The sequence below is a fragment of the Podarcis melisellensis genome (assembly GCF_964234715.1).
Source record: "Podarcis melisellensis genome assembly, chromosome: 2".
NCBI classification, from domain to species: Eukaryota; Metazoa; Chordata; class Lepidosauria; order Squamata; family Lacertidae; genus Podarcis; species Podarcis melisellensis.
This window is the reverse complement of record NC_138529.1, coordinates 87,123,000-87,144,203: the sequence shown is the minus strand read 5'-3', so window position 1 is coordinate 87,144,203 and position 21,204 is coordinate 87,123,000. Positions and strand designations below refer to the sequence as shown.

The window sequence follows — 21,204 nt, the reverse complement described above, 5'->3', positions numbered from 1 at the left end:
GTGGTATTTTTCAGATAGCTATCTGAATGATTGCCTTCAGCACCCTTTGATCAAAGATGTATTACCTATGAACATTGATATTACATACGTGTATTACAGCTAACAGCCATTTATAAATCTAACTTCCATAGACACTTGCACTATAGGATATTGCAGGCAACTAATCTTTTCCTGGTGCTGTTTAGCATCCATATGAAGCCATTGACAGCAGTCATTCAGAGTTTTGGTGCCACATGCCATCAGCATGCTGATGACACCAAGTTCTATTTCTTGATAACAACTTAATCAAGTGTGGCTATGCAGTCCTGGACTGCTGCCTGAATGCAATGATGTGCTGGATCCTGCATCTGAATCCTGGCAAGATGGAGGCTCTGTGGGCGAACGGATATATCAGTTGCTTGTTCTGAATTGGGCTACACTCCATTTGGAGGAGTGGATCTGTAGTCTGGAGATATTACTCGTTCCATCATTGTCACTCGAAGCCCAGGTGACCTCAGTGGCTAAGAGCGTTTTTCACCGGTTTGGCTGATAGAACATCTCTAGTCATTCTTGGATGACTCATAGCTTGACCACAGTCATTCAAGCATTCGTAAATTCAACCTTTGCTGAAGCAACTGCAGTGGCTGCCAGTATGCTACTGGGTCAAGTTTAAGTAATTGTTTTAAGTAACCAAACAACTTGGGAGCAGGGTATCTCAAGGACTACTTATGTTCCTTCTTGGTCAATGCAATCTTCTGCAAAGGCACTTTTAGTGGCTCTATACGCTCCTGAGCAATGTCTAACTATTGGGAGCAAGGCTTTTAGGGTCGCAGTGTCTCTTTCTCTGGAATTTCCTCCCTACTAATATTAGGCAGGCATCAACCGTGCAAAATTTTCAACCATTTTCATAACACATTTTTGTTTAGACAGACTAGTCCTGACCCAGCCATGTACCACTCATATTGAACTTATTATTTGGCTGTATTATGGCATTTAATGATTTTATATTCTCTGCTGCTTTAGCTGCTTTAGTATTTTTACAAAGAGCATTACACATTTTTATATATAAATAATGCAAAAATAATCACCATTTAAAAAATCTGTATGAAAATCTGTATTTAAATTCATGCCTCAATGTGTACGTAAATATTATTTGGAGACAAAATATTTTTTATTGCTTGTTCACCCCTCACTTGAAAATAATTTCTTCTGAGAAGTCAACAATAAAATCAGGTAAGTCGATATAAATATTCAGAACACTTGAATTCAGCTATCAACTAAACAAAGCTGGTCACATTCTAGGGAAATCTCAGTTAACCCAAACTGTTTTTGATGATAAATTATTGAATTACATACTACATAACTACATATTTTGTGAGGAAACATTTAAATATGCGTTTTATACAAATGGACACATTTCTTAATATATTTCACTTGAAAATGCATGCTTTTCACATATTTTGGTATGTTTCTGGAGCTGAAAACTTTATTGGAAAATTCAGAGAAGCACAAAACCCAAAGGCTAAAAATGCCCCAATCCCTATATTAGCCTCAGGGGTGTGAATGAGGTCAGTTTGCTAAAAATGCAGACCAAACAACATTCTCCTCCCTCCCTGGTTGGAAATAAATTAAAAACTTAAGTGGTTGCTCAAGAGTGTTTGCTTTGATTACAAATATATAGGCAGGGATGACAGAATTAGCAGAAATGTGTTTACATATTTTGTTTCTTCCCAGCATTGAAAATACACATATTTCAAATGTATCCCACAGTGACACTGTGTTCCCATAAAAACTGCTGCTGGTTTATTTGGAGATTTATCTCCTTTGAGCTAAATTCCATCCCTGACCCTAAACAGTCCACACATCTCTGTTTCAATATCAATCCAGTATGATATTTACAGTACAACCCTACACATGCCTATTTGAAGCCAAGCCCCACTGAGTTCAGCAGGGCTTGTTCCCAGGTATGTATAGCATTACAGCTTTAACAGCTCAATCCTATACATGTTTGCATAGGAGAAAGTCCTACTGAAATCAACGGCACTTACACCCAAGTATGTACATATAAAACTGCAGCATATAAAACATATAAAAAATATTGTGTATTTAGTAATTGGATGGGTGCACATAGCATAACATATACTGTATACTCACACATGAGTATTTAGCCGGAACTCACCAGAACTCAGTTCTGGCACCTCTCAGGTAGGCATCATTGCCATTATAAGAGAACAAGGGAGGTGTTCATGGTGAGTTCCGGGTATACGCGGCAGCTAAAAAAGCCAATGCAATTCTGGGCTGCATCAATAGGAGTATAGCATCTAGATCAAGGGAAGTAATAGTGTCACTGTATTCTGCTCTGGTCAGACCTCACCTGGAGTACTGTGTCCAGTTCTGGGCACCACAGTTCAAGAAGGACACTGACAAACTGGAACGTGTCCAGAGGAGGGCAACCAAAATGGTCAAAGGCCTGGAAACGATGCCTTATGAGGAACGGCTAAGGGAGCTGGGCATGTTTAGCCTGGGGAAGAGGAGGTTAAGGGGTGATATGATAGCCATGTTCAAATATATAAAAGGATGTCACATAGAGGAGGGAGAAAGGTTGTTTTCTGCTGCTCCAGAGAAGCGGACACGGAGCAATGGATCCAAACTACAAGAAAGAAGATTCCACCTAAACATTAGGAAGAACTTCCTGACAGTAAGAGCTGTTCGACAGTGGAATTTGCTGCCAAGGAATGTGGTGGAGTCTCCTTCTTTGGAGGTCTTTAAGCAGAGGCTTGACAACCATATGTCAGGAGTGCTCTGATGGTGTTTCCTGCTTGGCAGGGGGTTGGACTCAATGGCCCTTGTGGTCTCTTCCAACTCTATGATTCTATGATTCTATTCTATGATTCTATACCCTGTATGTTGTAATCTGCAGCTTATGGTGAAGGGTGGGCAAGAAATATGATAATAAATAAATAAATAAACGTTGTAAAACCGAGATCTCATTTTTTGTATGTTTCCCTGATTTCAAAACATCTGCTACTAAGGTATGTAAAGAGACTCTAGAAGGTCAAAAGCACCAACTAGCTAAGAATCTGTACGCTTTCTAAAGGATATTTTAGCCTCTCTAAACGAAAAAAAAGGTGGAAAATGTGTTTAGAACAAACCTGTCATCAGCGCTGGACTATCAATGTATCTTTCGGGTTTTTCCTTCAGCTGAAGGTTTAGTGGAAAGAGGTGCCTTTTGTCTGAAGTGTGAAGCTGTACAAAGAAAGTGAGTTAAGAGTTATCCCATTTACAGAAATACCAGACCCCAGTGGCAAAATACATGTTAGCTTTATAGCTGTCAACACAAGGCATTTCTATATTGCAACAAGATGTTTCTTGGAATACGATATTCAAATTCAGCAGGAGAAATCAGGAGCCTGGGGCAAAAAAATAAAAAAGAGGTACTGCTCTGTCTTTGTTAATTAAACCTCAGTAGCAGAGTACCAAACCAATGGGAAAGCAAAATTATGTTTCCATGTGGAAACCAGGCAAGCAAGCTCAACCTTTTTTTAAAAAAATGTTTCTAGCTCTCAACAATTAGCCAGAAAAGCCTATAGATAAGAGAGCAATTTGCTCCAATTTTCAATTGGAGTTTCATCGCTGGACATGTTGCACATCACTGCTGTATATTCATACTAAAAAGAGCGTAAGAAAACTTGGAATGAACTTACGTCATGGAAATGCTAGAGTTCATGGAAGCAGAACCTAATGAACTTCGATAGGATGATATGACTTGATAAAACAGCATACACAGGGCTTGTGGCTCTGTCACTAGAACAGAGGAAACATCCCCACTAGTTGTGAACTCACCAGTACGTTGCTGCACTGAACAGCAGATGCATTCACCCATTGGGCCTCAAATATCTTGTCAGTTTGAAAATGACATTCCAAAGGCATCTCCTAGACAATTGGGAAGACAGGGAAGAATTTGCATAGCAATATCAATTTTTTAAAGTAAAAACACCGATTTTTCTGTACTCCAATAAACCCAATAAACCAAATTCTGTTCTTAGTAGTGATGGATGTCTGATCAATTTCAGAAGATCATTTTCTGGTTAATTTCACATATGTTCATTGCAATTCATAAATCGATTTCATCCCATTTCTGCATTCATCCTTTTTTTACCAAAAAACCTGCATGAAAATCTGTATTTAAATACATATGCAATTTTTTTGTAATCACATATTAAAATATGCATTTTGTCTTAATTTAGGTACCTCTTAGCATATTTTATCCTAAAATATGCATTGTTTATGCATTTGGTCATTTTTTTTGAGCCAAGAACTATATTGCAAATTCAGAGGTGTGAAATGCAAAGGGTAATGACATTCCAATCCATGTATTAATCAGGAGGGATGAACCAAGTCAATTCATTTAAAAATGTGGACCAAATGAAACTCTCCTTCAGTTCCTAGTTCTCTGTGACATAAGATTTCATTTATCCCAATAATAATTTCAGAAATAATAACTGTGACCAATAACTAGTTTCATAATCCTAATAAGCTTGATGAAATAAATTTGAATGAGAGCATTTGATTTAGAGACAGTACTTATCCTGAACTAACCAGGAGCCATAACTCACTGGTAAAGATATATCATTTGAATGCATAATAAGATGGCATTCTAGATACAATGCTTACTTGAAAAAGTAGAGAATACTGGTCTAGATGATGTATAATGATATATATATTTATTATATATAAAAAAGGTTCTTATCAAGCTGGTAGGTTTATTCCTGTAAAAAGATGATTGATGCATAATGCATGCTCTTAGACTACCAAATATAATACTAAGATGTAACAGTAAAGGGGCCCCTGACCGTTAAGTCCAGTCACCGATGACTCTGGGGTTGCGGCGCTCATCTCGCTTTACAGGCTGAGGGAGCCGGTGTTTGTCCGCTTCCGCACAGTTTTTCTGGGTCATGTGGCCAGCATAACTAAGCCGCTTCTAGCACAACCAGAGAAGTGCACGGAAACGCCGTTTACCTTCCCGCCGGAGCGGTACCTATTTATCTACTTGCACTTTTTGGCATGCTTTCAAACTGCTAGGTTGGCAGGAGCTGGGACCAAGCAATGGGAGTTCACCCCGTTGCGGCGATTCGAACTGCCAACCTTCTGATCGGCAAGCCCAAGAGGCTAAGTGGTTTAGACCACAGCGCCACCCATGTCCCCTAAAGGCTCACCTTTCAATGCAGTCAGATAGCCACGACTTCAGTTTCCTTCCCACAGTTGTGCAGAATCAAGCAAATATGTATCACTCCTATTTTCCTACACTCTGATAAATCAGAGTGAATCAAATTCTGTTTTTGGCTGTCTTGGAAATAATGCCAGACTAGGCTTGTAGTTCAATCTCATTTCAGAGGAGATTTTGAACCCCTCGATCTGAGGCATGATTTTGGGAAGTAGAGGCCTAAACTGGTTCAACTAGTTATTGTAGTATTGTGGTCGTATGAATGGTGGTATTGCAATTATTATATAATACTATAGGGTGGGAAAATTCATGAGTAATCATTAAAAATCTCAAAATACAAGTGTGATTTCAGTCAATGGTGTTTACTTGTGTTTGTACATATATAGTGCAATCGTGAAGCATACATTTCCCAAAGAAATGCAGTGTTGCTAATCTTTCCCTTGTATTTGCAGACAGGCTGAGAGGAAACCAGACTGTAAGATAGTTGTCTGGATTTGCCATCTAGGAGCTGAGTTTCTTTAGTACCTTTCCTGTTTATTTCACCTCTTATCAAGTTACACACAGTATTTCTCCCCTGTAGCCACCTTGCAGCACCCCAGAGGAAGGCAGCTTCCCCCCACCTTCTCTTCTGCTGTAAACATAAGGGCATATCCTTATTTACCAGTGCCAGACCTTAGGGAAGAAACTGTAATAAAGCTACAACATAAAGAGTTTTCTTTGCTAGTGTTGCAAGCCAACTGTGCCTTTGTCTAAGGCTTGTTAAGCTCCTCTGTTGGGTACTGCAACTACTTCAAAAACTGTCAATAAAGGCCCTTTAAGAAGCTTTTAAAACACTTATTTGCTCTGAACAAAAAAGGACAGGCTACATGCATGCACAGCTATAAGCAGGGGGAGTGCTTTTCACACAAACCCACATTTAATTTAGGCCTCTAATCACATGTGATCATTTAAAAATCATGCAGCACTATGAGACACTGAAATGCTCTACAATGCTAGCTTGGGGGGGGGGGAGAGTTTTCTTGTCTTCATTCATTCATGTGGCATTTGCTGATTAAGCACCTAAAACATTGTGCTCCATCTACCCCAAAAACTCGAGAGGAAGAAGAAAGGTAGGATATTTGGTACATCCACACTATAGCTTAGTTATCCCTAATATATTAAACTACTAGGGGATCAAGATGGAAAGGTGGGAATGGATGACTAAATTAATACCATGTCTACATAAGCACCCTAAATTACCCAGACCTGGCCAATGAAAAAGAGGATACTGGGCAGGACGAAACACTATATTCTAATGCAATACATGAGCTCTCATATTCTTTTTAAGGGTTCATATAATAGCAGCTTTCATATACTTCAGGGGGAATGCACAAAAGCGTAAGATACAAATGAAGTATTCTTCTGTGTCATTGATTCCTAGACTCCTATAGAAACTAGTTTATGAATGTACCTCAAACACATAATGCTGTAATGCTAAAATTATTTGCATGACCCAATTCATGTGTCAGGAAAGTACAAAGAGCATGTATTTCCGTAAGTGCAAAAAACACCCCCAGATTGCCAAACTCAGGGTGTGATTTGCAGAGCAGAGAGGAATTATGTCCATGTTTCTGGTCTTGATTCGTTTCCAGTCATAGATTTTGCCATTTGTTTTTAACAAGCTGCTTTTTCTCTTTTTCAAGCACGGCTTGGAGTACATTCCCCTGTGAGAGTTGCACACCTGCAAAGTACACTGAGTGAAATATGGAAAAAAATATCTTCAAGTCTATGAAGTTGATTTGCCCCCAAACAATCTGTTCAAGTGAAAGTTTTACAATATTATAAATCCACCTATTGTATAAATATCATGAAGGTTCTTGCATTACATGTAACAGACCCCAAGAGAACGTCTGCATACACAGTACATTTTCTTCTTTCTTTTTAAGCCCACCCAGTCACTTGCCAAAGTGACTGCTTTCTATTAAAGGTCTTTCCTCTTATGCCTAATTCTGCCATTATGGCAGTGTGAAAAGACAAGTTTTGCATTAACTTCATTTCATTTATTATAAGAGATTGCTACCCCATTAGTAATCTCAGTTTTCTGACTCACGGTGTAAATGTGTACTCTTCCTGCTTTTCTGCAATGCCTCTCTGTTTTATTACCTTTATGAAAGCAGTATTCATCAAGGTGATGACAATGTCCTGGGAAGTCCCTGTTGGTGCTGGTGCAACAGAGGAAGGTACAATCTGTGGACAATCAGTGCTGTTCTGTAGTTCAAGAAGCAAGCAAAAGAAAGGAAGGTTAATATGGGAAACTTGGGGCCTTCTTAACACTTGAGGCAACAGAATTTACAAAAATACATCCTTGGCATTCACTAATTTTTAGTCCCAAGTTATAACAGGCAAAGGTAAGGTAAAGGTAAAGGACCTGTGGAAGGTTAAGTACAGCCAAAGTAGACTATGGGGTGTGGTGCTCATCTTGCTTCCGGCTGAGGGAGCTGGCAGTTGGCCACAGATAGCTTTCTGGGTCATGTGGCCAGCATGACTAAACCGCTTCTGGTGCAATGGGACACCGTGACGAGAGCCAGAGTGCATAGAAACAGCATTTACCTTCCCACCAAAGCAGTACCTATTTATCTGCTCACATTGGTATGCTTTTGAACTGTTAGGTTGGCAGAAGCTGGGACAGAGCAACAGGAGCTCACCCTATTGCATGGATTCGAACCGTCAACCTTCCGATCGGCAATCCCAAGAGGCTCAGTGGTTTAGACCACAGTGCCACCCACATCTCTTCCCCAACTTATAGCACCCTTTTGAAGGCAGTTCTTTGCCTCACAGCCTTAAAATCCAATCCTGCAAAGTCCCATCATGGCCAATGGGACTTAGTAAACATGCTTAGAACTATAGGCTTAGTAATTTAATTCTATGCATTTCATCTCTGCATTATCAGTAAAAGCCCTCTACTTTACATAGAAGATAGCCGTCAATCCTGAACTCAGTGGCAGGTGCCAACTGCATGTGGTGTGAGCTGGCACCTTTGCTTGCACAGACCAAGAATATATTAGTGCGAAAACAGAAGAAACTTCACCAACAACCTCCTCCCTGGAGTGTGACCGTGTGAGGCTTGCACCATTCCTTCCTATTCGTCTTCTGTTCTACGGATAAACACTGTGCTTTCAGACTTCAGGCAAGTGTGTTATCAATCTGGGATTTTTCACAGCAAAATTAATTTCCTCACAAATTAAAAGGAAAACCATATGCTCTCATCAGCTGCCATGTCTGAGGTAGCTACTATACCCGTTATTTCACTAAAAGAAATGAAACCAAATAATATGATACAGTGTATTTACAGAAATTCCAGCAACAGTCCTTGCAAAAAACCGAGCATTTTGCTGTGCTTTTTGTTTTTTGTTTTAAGTATGCACTTGATGCTAAATTTAAGCACTGCATGCATGTGGCTATGTACAGACAATAACTCTTATCAGTTTTAGAGGTGGAATTGAAGGGCTGTCATTGCCTATCTCTCACACACATCATCATCATTATTATTAAGGCATGATTTCTGCACAAATCCATTTTGCAGTTTTGTAGCTCTTCTATAACTGCCCTGAAAAAGCAGAAGTAAACAATCAGAAGCATGACTAGTACTGTTGCAGTAGATGGGTGCACAATATGAGATGGCTGTGAATACTAAGTACCCATAAAGAGCACTGCATTGCTGCTGCTGTATAGTGCATGAAAGAATGGGTACACATTTCTGTCCACATTCACGTCACAATTCAAAATGTTGGGGGGGGGGCGGGACATGGAAGCAGTTTCCCTTAGGAGTAAACTGACTAGCTTAAAAGCTGCTCCTAAGTTGGCCTCGTCTTGTTCATGTTCACAACTGTACTGATATGTACAGGACTAGGGGAAGTTGCTTTTTTATGAAAATGGATTAAGTTATTAAGGTTCCTCTGCTGGATCAGGTCTAGTGTAGTGTCACGGGAGTCATATAGAGAAAGTCATTCCCATTGCTCCAAATGAAATAACCATCTGTATAAAGACTGTGTGTATGTTGAGCGTTTACATTGAAGACAGGCTATCGTGGAGCACAAGAGAAAGAGGACAACCATTGGTGTGGTGACATGTGCGTTCTTTGATTAAGCAAGGGCTGAAAATGAAGCAAATACAGTGGTACCTCAGTTTTTGAGTGTCTCGGAATCTGAACGTTTGTGCCTTGGTTGTCAAATGTTTCGGAAGTCAAACGGTATTCCGGAATGGATTAAATTCAACAACCAAGGTACCACTGTATGTTATCTATTATTCCACAGCACCCAGCTCTATTGGACGACTTTTATCACAGTTCGAACAAAGGCTCAAACATGCATGAAGCCATACGTACAAAGTTGGAAAATATAAAAGAACCCTCTCTCCATCTTCTCAAAAGTGTATCACATAGAACTGATGGATGGACAAAGGATCTGATTACAACGAGCCCAACTTTCATGATTTGGTTCATCTAAAAGGTTTACACACACACACCCTGAAAAGTCAGGCTAAATTCTTATCTCCCTAGTCTACCAAATATGCATAAATAGATTACATGAGCTAACTGAGAAAACATCATGTCCCACAGTGCACAAAGGTTGATTCTCTTGTCATTGACTGACTTCTAATTTACACCTGAGTGAGACAACTTAAGACCTGGGCCTTGTAACACTTAAAAAGATAAACAGTAGAACACTGCACTGGGAACTCCTTGCACTTAAGACTGGCTCTCCCCTGGTTCCTGCTAAGCCCATCTTCAAGGCTTCTCAATTATCTTAAAGTGCTTGTTTGATGGGGAAAAGCATGTTTCATGGTTTATCAGGACACTGATCTTAACCATGCACCTTCCCTGGGCTGCCTCAGCACGAAGATTAAATAAGAGCGATATGCAAGCAGAGAAGTAAATCAACAAAGAGGGAGTGGATTGATTCTGGTCCCTGAGTCTCCTTAATGTGAGCAAGGAAAAAAAAAAGAGGGCAAGCAAACTCAGCAGGGAAATGAACATAGCTTTGTGTGTCCCTGCACAGCAAAGAAGCTAGCTCAGATTGCTAGAAAAACAAACAATAGCGAACAGATTAACTCACTACCTCACAGTGCCTTCTCCTGCCTTGTGCAAGTGACTACTTTCATTTGCCTCGGGGAGAAGAGCCTGTATCCATGTTTCTCCCCAGTCTGTCCACTTTGCTAATTGTAATTTCCGCCAGCCCTGCTCCACCACCCTCTTGTTGGACAGACCCTGAAAGGTTACCAAAACAAGACCCCCTCCCCCATTTCAGCAGAGGGCAAAAGTTTCGGCGAAACAGATCCCTCCCTTTCAACTCATGACTTGCCTGCACGCAGTGATCACTGCAAATGCTTATTAAGGGTTAAACTACTAAATCCTGGTTATCAACTAGTCCCTTATTTTCAGTGCTCCTGTCTTTAGTTTCCAATCCAAGGAAACCAAATGAATACTGCAGCCCACGCATCCTGATGTTTAATCACCCCAGCAAACACATTCTAGATGGATGAACCTGGTACATTCAGTTGCACAGCAGGGACAGCTCGCCTGAGTGTACCTGAGACAGAAAGGGCCTTTTCATATTTGGTGTTTAATCCCTTAGTCTGTTATTACTAAGCATAGAAACAGCGCTTTTCATCTTTTGCTATGAAGCAGCTCTCTAAAATGGCACTAATTCTTTCAGCTGGATAAGGGGGAAATGTTTTTTCTCCATTTTGCACTGGGCACACTGAAACAGGGGGGGAAACCAGTGGTGCATTCAAACAAGTTAGCATCTCAGAGACAGGGAAGAAACTCCGTTTGCCAAATACAGTACATGCTTCGTATTTCCAGCATAGCTCTCTGGGCCTATAGTTTAGCAAAAAGTATTGCATAATTTAAACAATGCACAATATCTAACTGTATCTGTGCATTCATATCTGTTATTCAAACAAATCAGAGGAGTTCCCAGATTGCATTTTACCAAAACAGAAGTTGATAAGTGTCAGTTTATAATGTGAGAACAGTTAGGCAGGGTGTCTGCTTCAGGGCTGCTGAGACATGAATTTGGTGAAAGCAGTCTGGGATTTCGGTGTCTTAGCAGTGAAGCAGTCGTATGGTTTCTTATATCTATTACTAGCCCTCATGTCTTAATATCAGAGAGGCACCAAAAATAACATGGAAGATGGCACACAGGTGTCTGTGAATACAAATACGTGTTTTTATTTGAATGCAGAATGGTTTTTTTATGTTTGTGGGACTGAGGCAATTATGCTTTCAGATGGTAAGGGTTTGCTGGCACACTTGTCTATTAAAATTCAGTTCATGCCCTTGAAACTTCATTTGAAATCTTGCTTTATTTCCTTCATCCCCACCCACACCCACCCCTCAGGATGTAACATCTGCTAACTAAAACCATTCTGTGAATTTCAGATTAATGCAAATCTTTGGGGCTCTCACCCACTTCTCTTAGTCCATCTCATGGCAGCAAAAATTTCTACCTATTCCAGAAGGAGATTTAAAAGGTATATAAAAAGTAAGCGCAGGGGTTTCTAGATTAGCCTTGCCAAGCCTTTTTGAAGATGATCCCTTCTGGGTGCCCTAGATTCATCTGCTTAGTTTAATCCTCAACAGTTTAGGAGGCTCGTTTTGCTGACAGCGCAAGGATCTTAGGGTCCTGAAAAGGTGAAGCGGCGGTCAAAGGGCCACTGAAAATACCATACTTTCCCAAAAGGACTTGGTGTGGAATTCTAAGGCAGGCCTAACATATGCCTTGTGAGGGATGCTTTCATGGAAAAGACAGTTTGTGGAACTGAAAAGCTGAGTTTTCTTCCTCTGTGTGTTCACATTCCCAAGGAACCACACAGATAGCAATGCAAGTGTATAGGCAGTTATTCCCTCCATGCTATATTTTCTTCTGTTCCAAAGAAAAGCAGACAAATTCACACAGTCCTTTCTACCCTATTGGAATTTCTTTTTCATGTAATGGAAGTTTGTCGTAGTCAGTATGAAGCAGAGGGCTTGGCTACAAATGTTGTTCCACAGAGAAGACTTGGCAGCTGGACATTAACAGAAGGAACCAGAATCCAGCGGGTACTAGGGTCAGCAGTGGTGACGGAGGTGCTGAGACCAATCTAGCAGCCTCTGAGGAAGCCCAAATTTGAAACCTCAGAAGAGGTGGAGTGTAAGGACAGCTTCTAAATTGTTCAGAGTTATGATCAAACTAGTAACAGTTGGGTGTCGCCTTAGATCAGGCATAGGCAAACTTGGCCTTCCAGATGTTTTGGGACTACAACTCCCATGATCCCTAGCTAGCAGGACCAGTGGTCAGGGATGATGGGAATTGTAGTCCCAAAACCTCTGGAGTTTGCCTGTGCCTGTCTTAGATACTACGTATAGACCAAACTACTCATGTGCCTACTTTTACTATTCATTCTGCTTCAGAAAAGGCCTACAGGCATAATTTTGCAAATGTGTAGATTTTAACAACCATCAATTCAATGTTATGCTGCTGTGGTGAAAATGACATTTACTGAGGAAAACATAACTGAACAAGCAAAACCAAGGCCAATTTTTTAACGAAGCCATGCATGAAAATCCCTGTATCTAATAAATTTACACCACACTGATAAGATCTGATTTGTCTAATGTATTCTTTCTGAATATTTTGCACTTATATATAATTGAAGCAGAGTAAAAACTGGAAAGTGAAAATAGAAAGTATGACAAGAAGGCCAAGGCCCTTTCTGAATAAAACAATCAAGGAGAGACTCAACATGCTAGAAAATTTTCAAAGCTACAAAGAAGTAGAATGGAATTTAAAATGTAAATGATCAGTAAACTGACTGTTAAAAGGCCAATTTGTTTAAATTAACCTCAGGAACATTATGCCAAATTTCACTATAATGATGAGATGGATTTGGATAACAGTGATTTCCTGTTCAAACTGGTGATTTTACTAATGTTAGCTTCTTTTATTAATATCCCACAATAGACTAGTAAAAGGTAAAAAAAAACCCTGCAAGGTATTACTAGATTTATTTTATTGCTAAAATCCAGGCATTGCGATTCATGTGGAAATAATGATACTGTTCCAGTTTTAAATGGTAATAAAGATCCAATGGATAAAGCCTGATTGGACAGCCAGGAAATGTGAATATTTTTGTTAAACACATATAACTATCAGTATTATTATTATTGTTCTTGTTGTTATCATCATCATCATCATTAAAAGCTGTCCATACTTTCAAATATCCTGCACCTGGATAAACTTCTTAAACAGAAATGCTCTACTCTCCATGCATCCAAGTAGGAAAGAGGTGGTTTTTTTTTATCAATGAACACTACAGCACAAGTTTTAACAAAAGGAATTGCAGTGCTCATTTCACACACATGGAATGTGAGACGCAGAGGGATGAGGAACCTTACATTTGGTCAAAGAACAATGTCAGTGATAGATGGAGAAAGCATGAACACAAACCCATCATGATTAGGAATGACTTTTGAAAGTCATCTGGCCTTCCACTGGATCAGGCTGACAGAACTACTACCTGGGACACTCAACAGCTAAATAAATGGGCCGCAGAAGATTTATGGAATCCAAGCCACTCTCCATTTATTTTACTGCACACACATGTAGAAATGTCAAGTACTAGAGGTTTGAATACCAAATAGTGAGCAGGTTCTGCAACCTATTATCATTTGGGGGATAACTGGAAATCAGTGTCAAAAGACCTTGTCCTGGCTTCCTCAAACTCAGGCCTCCAAATGTTTTTGGCCTACAACTCCCATGATCCCTAGCTAGCAGAACCAGTGGTCAGGGGTGATGGGAATTGTAGTCTCAAAACATCTGGAGGGCCGAGTTTGAGGACGCCTGACCTTGTCCTTCAAAACGACACCACCACCACAATACACAATGTTGATGCACAACTTCTATACACACTATACTCAACTATTGCCATTTCTGTAAGGTTTGTAAAAACAAGGTCCTCAAAATTCTACCAAACAAGGAGAAAAAGAACCCTAGTGTCATTAAAACAAAGAAGTATGATGAACTATCAGTGTTATGTGCTTACATTCATCTGTATTGAGTCCTCACATTCAGTTGAATTGGAGACACAGGCGTATTTTCTAGTGCACCAGTAACACTTCCATTTAGCCGAGAGGCAGGTGATACATCTGAAATGCATAAAAAGTATGTACACTTACTAATCCACACCAGGGAGGTTTATAGACACCTGTCCGGAGCTAAATTTCTGTTGCAAATCTGCAGACTCTTCATTATGGCCTTGTGGCAAGTCCTTCCACTGAAGGTTTTTAAAAGTCTAACACTCCATTTTTTTTTTCTGGTGAGAAGGCCCAGAAACTGCCCTTCTGCCATTCCACTTAATCCACGGACCAGAGAGCTAATATAACATCTGGTTTTGAGCTACTTCCCTTATTGTTTTTCAGAAATAGCTTTCTTCAATAAATACAACTTCCACCATTGCATAGAGGCAACTTTGCCATTAAAAAGCAGCAGCCCAATCTTGCTCTTAGTAAAGACTCAACACCACCATTGTTGCTCCCTCTATTTTACTATTTTACTGTTAGATAAAGAAATCTTTAGTCCACTGTTAACATTGCGACAATGCTGTCTGACCTGCCAACATGAGTTGTAAAATTTTATCCTGTGCTGTGTAGTTCATGCATGATATTAGCTAGTGATAGTGACTTTTAAGCTTTGGGGGATATTTTGCAGAGTGGTAGGTAAGAATCTAAACCTTTAGTTTTGAAAAGATCAGTTTGATTGGCTGCAAAGTATACGCTAACATCCAATCATAATGTAGGTCTTAATCAGCATTTCTCAAATCGAGCCAACAAGACCATATGTGAGCATGAATAACATTCTTGCATCAACAAAACATTTCTTAGCATGGGTATGCTGAAAGCATGTTACTGACATGCTTTCAATGCTGACCCAAGCAATCAGATTATTCTAGAAGGAGAGTGAATCTGTTCCTCTAAGTCGTTAACTCTATACTGCCTTCAAAACCCATATCCTTTTAACTTTGCACATCCACAACTGCCTCTTCACATCCCTTAATTACTGTTTCCTTTGAGGCTTCCTGCAGAATATATCCCCCTTCCTATAAACAAAACAAAAGGGATGGTTATACTTGGGGAACCAACTGTGTCCAACTCCAGGGCTGATAATCCATTCAACAGAACAGTTGATCGGCTCTTGAAATTGTACTGAAGTAATACCATTTCACATACTGCTGTAACTATCCCTAAAAGTTGTCTCCAAAGGTTGATTGGTTAAAGAGCATGATCTGCAAGCACATGGAAGAGAAATTCCTAGGGATAGTGGAAGAAAAACCAGGCCTGAAAAGCTAACACCTAGTTATTTCCACAGCTCCATGAGCTGCATAACCTTCATGCTCACTATGTTTACTGAATCCTGGGAAATTGTATTTTGTTTTACAATAGATTGATCAGTCTATTAATACATAGAATTTATCTCCTGAAAATCAAGCAGACTTCTGAGGGTTAACACTAAAGCTTTCAGATAAAATGAAATAAAATATTAAACACGTTTAAGAAACTTGAAAGGAAAAAATGCCAAAAGCTGTCAAAATTGTCCAGATGGTCTGAAATGCTCTAAGACCCTTTCTCTGTGAATCTTGGCAAGCTGCACAGACTTCCCTGCCAAATCCTGCCCAGGGTCTAAAATATCTGGTTGACAACTAAGTGGTTCCTGCTTAGTTAACCCTCTATAATAATTGCTCCTGGGTGATGAATGTACTTTTTTTTTTTAGGACTACCTAATACACAATCTCTCCCCTACCGAAAACAAAACAAAACACGGAAAGGGTTTCCCAATGTCAGATTCTGATGCAAGTCATAGCCAAGCAACCTACTGTTTGTCAGCAAGCTGCCATCTCCCCTCCACTGTAATTTACAGACCATGAGATCACTTACGCTGTCTTTGGATAAATGTTTCCAGTTCTCTTGCAGTCATAGATGGTGAAATTGGCCCACACAATATTTTTGCCGTTGACCTGTACAGCAGTTTGAACAATCACATGATCTGCGGGGAAAACAAGCCAAAATATACCAGATCACAAGAGAGTTGCTTTTATATCTTTCTAAGCTTTCAAGACAAGATAAATGCCTGGGCGGGTTGTCTCAAAACTGTTTCTTTTCCCAGGGGACGCAAGTCCTCAGTTTGCCTTCCCCCCCAAACTCAAAAGTTTCTCTTCACTTAAAATTACAGCTTTCAACTCTATTTCTCCAAACTAGGTAGTCACACAACAAGGGGGTAGTGTGTAACACTGATGTTAGCAGTGGGATTTGTGTTTCCTGGAGGAAATTGGGGTGACATGTAACATATAGAACAAATAAAGCTGCTGGGTTCTGCTTTTCGCATGTAACCCCCTTTTATTGCACATTCATGATGGTTTGTGCTCATGATGCTATCAGGTTGGTCATATGTGATCTCACTTTCAATACTATTTATGCCTGCAAAGGTTCTGAGAATGTCATACTGCTTCCTTTCTAGTCAATGCATTTTCAGCAACCTGCTGATAAAATCCCATAACCTCTCATACCCCAAATATTCTTGGGTGGGTTTTTTGTCCTGTGCTTGTTGCACTATAGTTCATCCAGGCTGTAATTGGGGAAGCACTGCAGAACAACTAATAAAGCAGGATAAATCCACCACTACTATTATTGTGTCAAGACCATGCTACAGAATAGACTTGCAATAAAACACCCGTCTGGAGGGGCCCCATGGGCATGAAGGAAAATTTGGTACCAAACATTAATACACCTGTGAGAAAATAATGCATTAGTAAGAAAACATTTCATAAGTTCTGAAGCATTTTATCTTCCACACATGTCTACCCTAACAGGATGCCCAGGGAATCCTCCAATCTGAAGGTCGCAGAGATTTATTTTACAGAAATAAGCTAATCATCTGACTTGGTTCATTGTGGCAAAGTTCATGTGCTATACTCAAGAAGTTAGGATACAAAATTCTACACAATTACTTATTCAACATCAGAGTACCAAAAACACCCACAAGATACAAAATACTATTTCAGTTAAGCACAGAGTTGCAAAGTATTACAAGTGATTAGAACTAGGCCACATTTAGACTGACTAACCGTGCTTGGCAACTGCTGGCTAATGAGCAGAAAGCCACATGGCAAGCAGTTAATCAGCAGGTAAAGCTTTTCCCAATGGCTTTGCATGTCTGGAAATGCTTCTCCTGCAGAATTTCTGCTAATCACACAGCTGTTGAAGACACAGCTGCGCCGAGGGGGAAAGGCTGGCAGTTCCCCGCAGAACTTTACAGGTGCCTGGCATATGGAAAATTGCAACATAATGCACAAGTGTGGCATTCATGAATTGTCAAGGTCCAGCAATCAATACCAGATGGAGGAAAGAGGTGGTTGCTAAGGCCAGAGGGAATCCATACCACCATTTGGATATGGCGATGACAAATGAAGTCACCATTAATTGAGACTTTTTTCTCCCATCAAGGCTGGTGTTGCAGATGCTCTAGCATGTGCCGAAATCACAGCTCCGTACTTCCTGGGTTGATTTATATTTGACAGGAGATGGTGAGCTGCAAATTCCAATATATTCAAGACATATATGAACACGCCTAAGACTTAACACCATGCTTGTGGTGCGCTTATCACCACGAACTGGTTCTTATATGCACTTATACTATTTGCATGATTTAGGAACAAATATGCACATCCTTCTCTACCATGCATCTATAGTGATATTCAACCTGAGGACTCTGTGACAACCACCATGTATCCAAAGTCATACTGGATCTTCAAAAAGGAATTGTCTGAACCTGCATGATATAGCAAGGTAGCAGATATTGTGTTTTCCCCTGGCAACATCTTCTTCTTGTTGTTACAGAGTTCACAGGATTGTGGTCAAAACCTAGCAAGGTAGTACACATGAGGACTTCAATATTTCCTTGATAATGCTCACACATAAATGAACACACACAGATATTTCACGCAGTAACCCAGTTTTCCATATCAAATAATTATGAATGACTACAGAAATAGTGGAGTTTCCAAGTCAAAGTCACAACTGCTCTGAATTTATTTATTTTTAAAGCATGTTGTCTCTATTCTTTGTTACATACCTTGATTGTATGGGAAGGCTGGATATTTTTCTCTAGGAAGAAAATTGCAATAAACAAACTGGCTCCAGGAGTGGGCAGCAACTTTAGCTACAGTGGATATATTATTTCCATAATTGCAAGACATCTCCATTCCATTCAAACTTGGAATATTCCCATTTATTTGGATTATCATGCCCTAATACAGACAAAAAATATTGAGTTATTGCTACAAAAAAGAAGAAGAAGAAGAAGAAGAAGAAGAAGAAGAAGAAGAAGAAGAAGAAGAAGAAGAAGAAGAAGAAGAAGAAGACATACAGAATTTTGAATTGCATCGACTATCTGGTTTAGGAAACAAATGGCTACAACTGATTTTTCATTTTGCATAATATTTGTCAGCTGGAAAATAATGTATGGAAAGCATGGCTAAACTCGTACAGCTTTCAGAAAGGTAATAAGCAGTCGATGAAGGAGACTTATTCTTGGCTAGTAACATTGTTTTCTCTTAGGTTTTTATTGCAATTTCTATTTGGACATTTTGAAAAAGGAAGTTAGTAGAAACATTTTGCTTGGGGACAAAAAAGTATACTTATTTAAATTTATTTTCCAATTAATTAGCATAAACATTTTTTTCCTTTTAAAAAGCCCTGAAGTGTTTTGGAACAATATTAATATATAAATTATATATATATATATATATATATATACACACACACACACACACACACACACATATATATATATATATGCGCGCGCACACACACATATGCACACACACAACATACATAGTTGCATCCTACTACATTTACTGAGAGTAGACCCATTGGAAGTAATATACCTATTAATCAGGTTCATTCATTTCAATGAAATGGAGTAAGACCAATTGGAGTAAGACTGTATCCATGCTGGATACAACCTACAGCCTCAATAAGCAGCAAAAATATTGTGTGGACTCTCCCCAGCCAGTTGCTTATCAAGTGAAGTGGATTCACGTGTACCAAATCCACCCCTTTGCCCATGCACAATGGCCACACCTCTTGCTGTCAGTGCACACAGCAGGAACACTTCCCTGATGTCTGCATATTTGGATGGTGTTAGAAAAGGATGCTTCCCAGATACTGATGTTCATGGATAGAACTTCTCTATGTAGGGCACTTTGGCTCAATCAGGGTCCTTTCCAATGCTGAGCTGTGTGTACATCAGACAGTACTTGCGGAAAGCCCTTTCCTATACCACTCATCCTACGCAAGCCACAGGGTGGAGGAATAACCAAGGTGCACATCAGTGGGGAAGAACTGATGCATGAGGTCTTGTAACCATCCTCACCCCTCTGTCTCGGAGTGTTGCGTGAACCTCCCTTTCAGAACCAGTGAAAAGTGGAACTGAAAAACAGAACGCCACACTGTAGGAGACATAATTCCTAAGGGGCCAAAGCTCTAGTCTTGGGAGAGGGGATGGAATGCAGCAAAGCAACCTGCTCTGGTGTGCTGCTGTAGCATTCCAGTGGTGGCTAATCAAGTGCAACTGAAAAGGAGTGTGATCAATAAATCTGTTCTACTAGTACACAATCTGGCAGCATAATGTAATTCACCCCACCTGATCGGTGCAACAGAACTGAAGAGGTTTCTGTTTCACTAACGGAAATCTACGAAAAGCTATTTCACAAATTCAAAGCTGAAAGATTAAGCTAAATGTATTAATTAACATAATTTCCATTGTGTGCTTTTTACTGAAGAGCCAGGAAGCAGTAGCTTACTAGCCCTAAAAAATAAACTTTAAGTGAATGTTTGTTGGTTTATTTAAACATTATGAATGCAGTTGTGTAAAGGGTTAGAGGTTTCTAGGGGAAATGGTTTAATTATTTACTGGCTCTTATAGTAAGCTAATCCTGATCTCCAGAGAGGAATGACAGAAGTTGAACAAAAATCTTCTGCAGTTTACTGGCAACCAGCAAAGGTCTTTGGATTTGTCATTCAAACCATACTCCCCTCAAACTCCAGGGAAGTGCAGATGATGCTGTTCTTAAACATAAATAAGTTCAAGTCTGCTTAGCATTCAGTGCTAAAGGCATCTACACTCTTCGTCCAGTGAAATGTACCACAGTACTAGCCTTGTGTCATTAACAGTACAATCCTGCACGTAACTACTCAGGAGAAATCCCCACTGAGTTCAGCAGAATGCACATCCAGAGTTATTTGCACATTAGCTAAAAGTGGCCCATTATCACAATTATATTATGTTATGAATAATTATATTACCACATAGAACCAATCATCATTTAGGCATAGTTTCTTCAGCAGAAAAGAAATCTTGGGAAATGATTTGACAAAAGGCTTCAAAAAAGTGAAAAACCATTTTAACTCTGAAATGTCAAACTGATGTTTATGTGCAAATAGGTATGCTGAATATTTAAACTTCAAATTTTCATCAGTTCAACTGGTTCAGCCTTTTGTGTTCAGGCAGTACTCTCTTTAGACTTGGCCTGAGTGGTATGTTAAGCCAGTTCCTCCTTGCACAGGGACGACACTGACAACACGATGCGACTTCCTCTGCGTGGACAGCTATGGCCCAAAGACTACTTGATTCCATAGGTGCAATATTTTGAATGAAATTGCTGCTTCACAGAGTCAAAAAATCCAAAATTACCAGTGCTGTCTCAACTTTCAGAGGCGGTAACATGGTAAACATTCCTTCTAATAGTGATTCAAGTCTTCAAATGTGCACCATTCTGTAGCCAAAATCGTACTGTCTGTGCAAAAGGGTGATGCAATGGCAGACCTGCGGTAACCCCAAGGTTTGCTGTTGCTCAAAAACTCTTTGAAAAGAAAAAAATGAAAACTCCCCAAACAGCCCCATGAGAACTCAGTGGCTTGAAGCACT

General features: G+C 39.8%; 1 protein-coding gene across 1 annotated transcript in view; it reads right to left on the bottom strand.

Moving 5' to 3' along the window:
• The window catches only part of PLXND1 (plexin D1), a 161,491-nt gene that overhangs the window by 72,082 nt on the left and 68,205 nt on the right, over positions 1-21,204 (bottom strand). Inside the window, exons 6-11 of the mRNA XM_081901289.1 lie at positions 18,349-18,523; positions 16,155-16,263; positions 14,267-14,369; positions 7,346-7,450; positions 3,823-3,912; positions 3,132-3,225 (exon numbers count right to left, since the gene is read on the bottom strand). Coding sequence (XP_081757415.1) covers positions 3,132-3,225; positions 3,823-3,912; positions 7,346-7,450; positions 14,267-14,369; positions 16,155-16,263; positions 18,349-18,523 — 676 coding nt within the window. The remainder of the gene's footprint in view (positions 1-3,131; positions 3,226-3,822; positions 3,913-7,345; positions 7,451-14,266; positions 14,370-16,154; positions 16,264-18,348; positions 18,524-21,204) is intronic.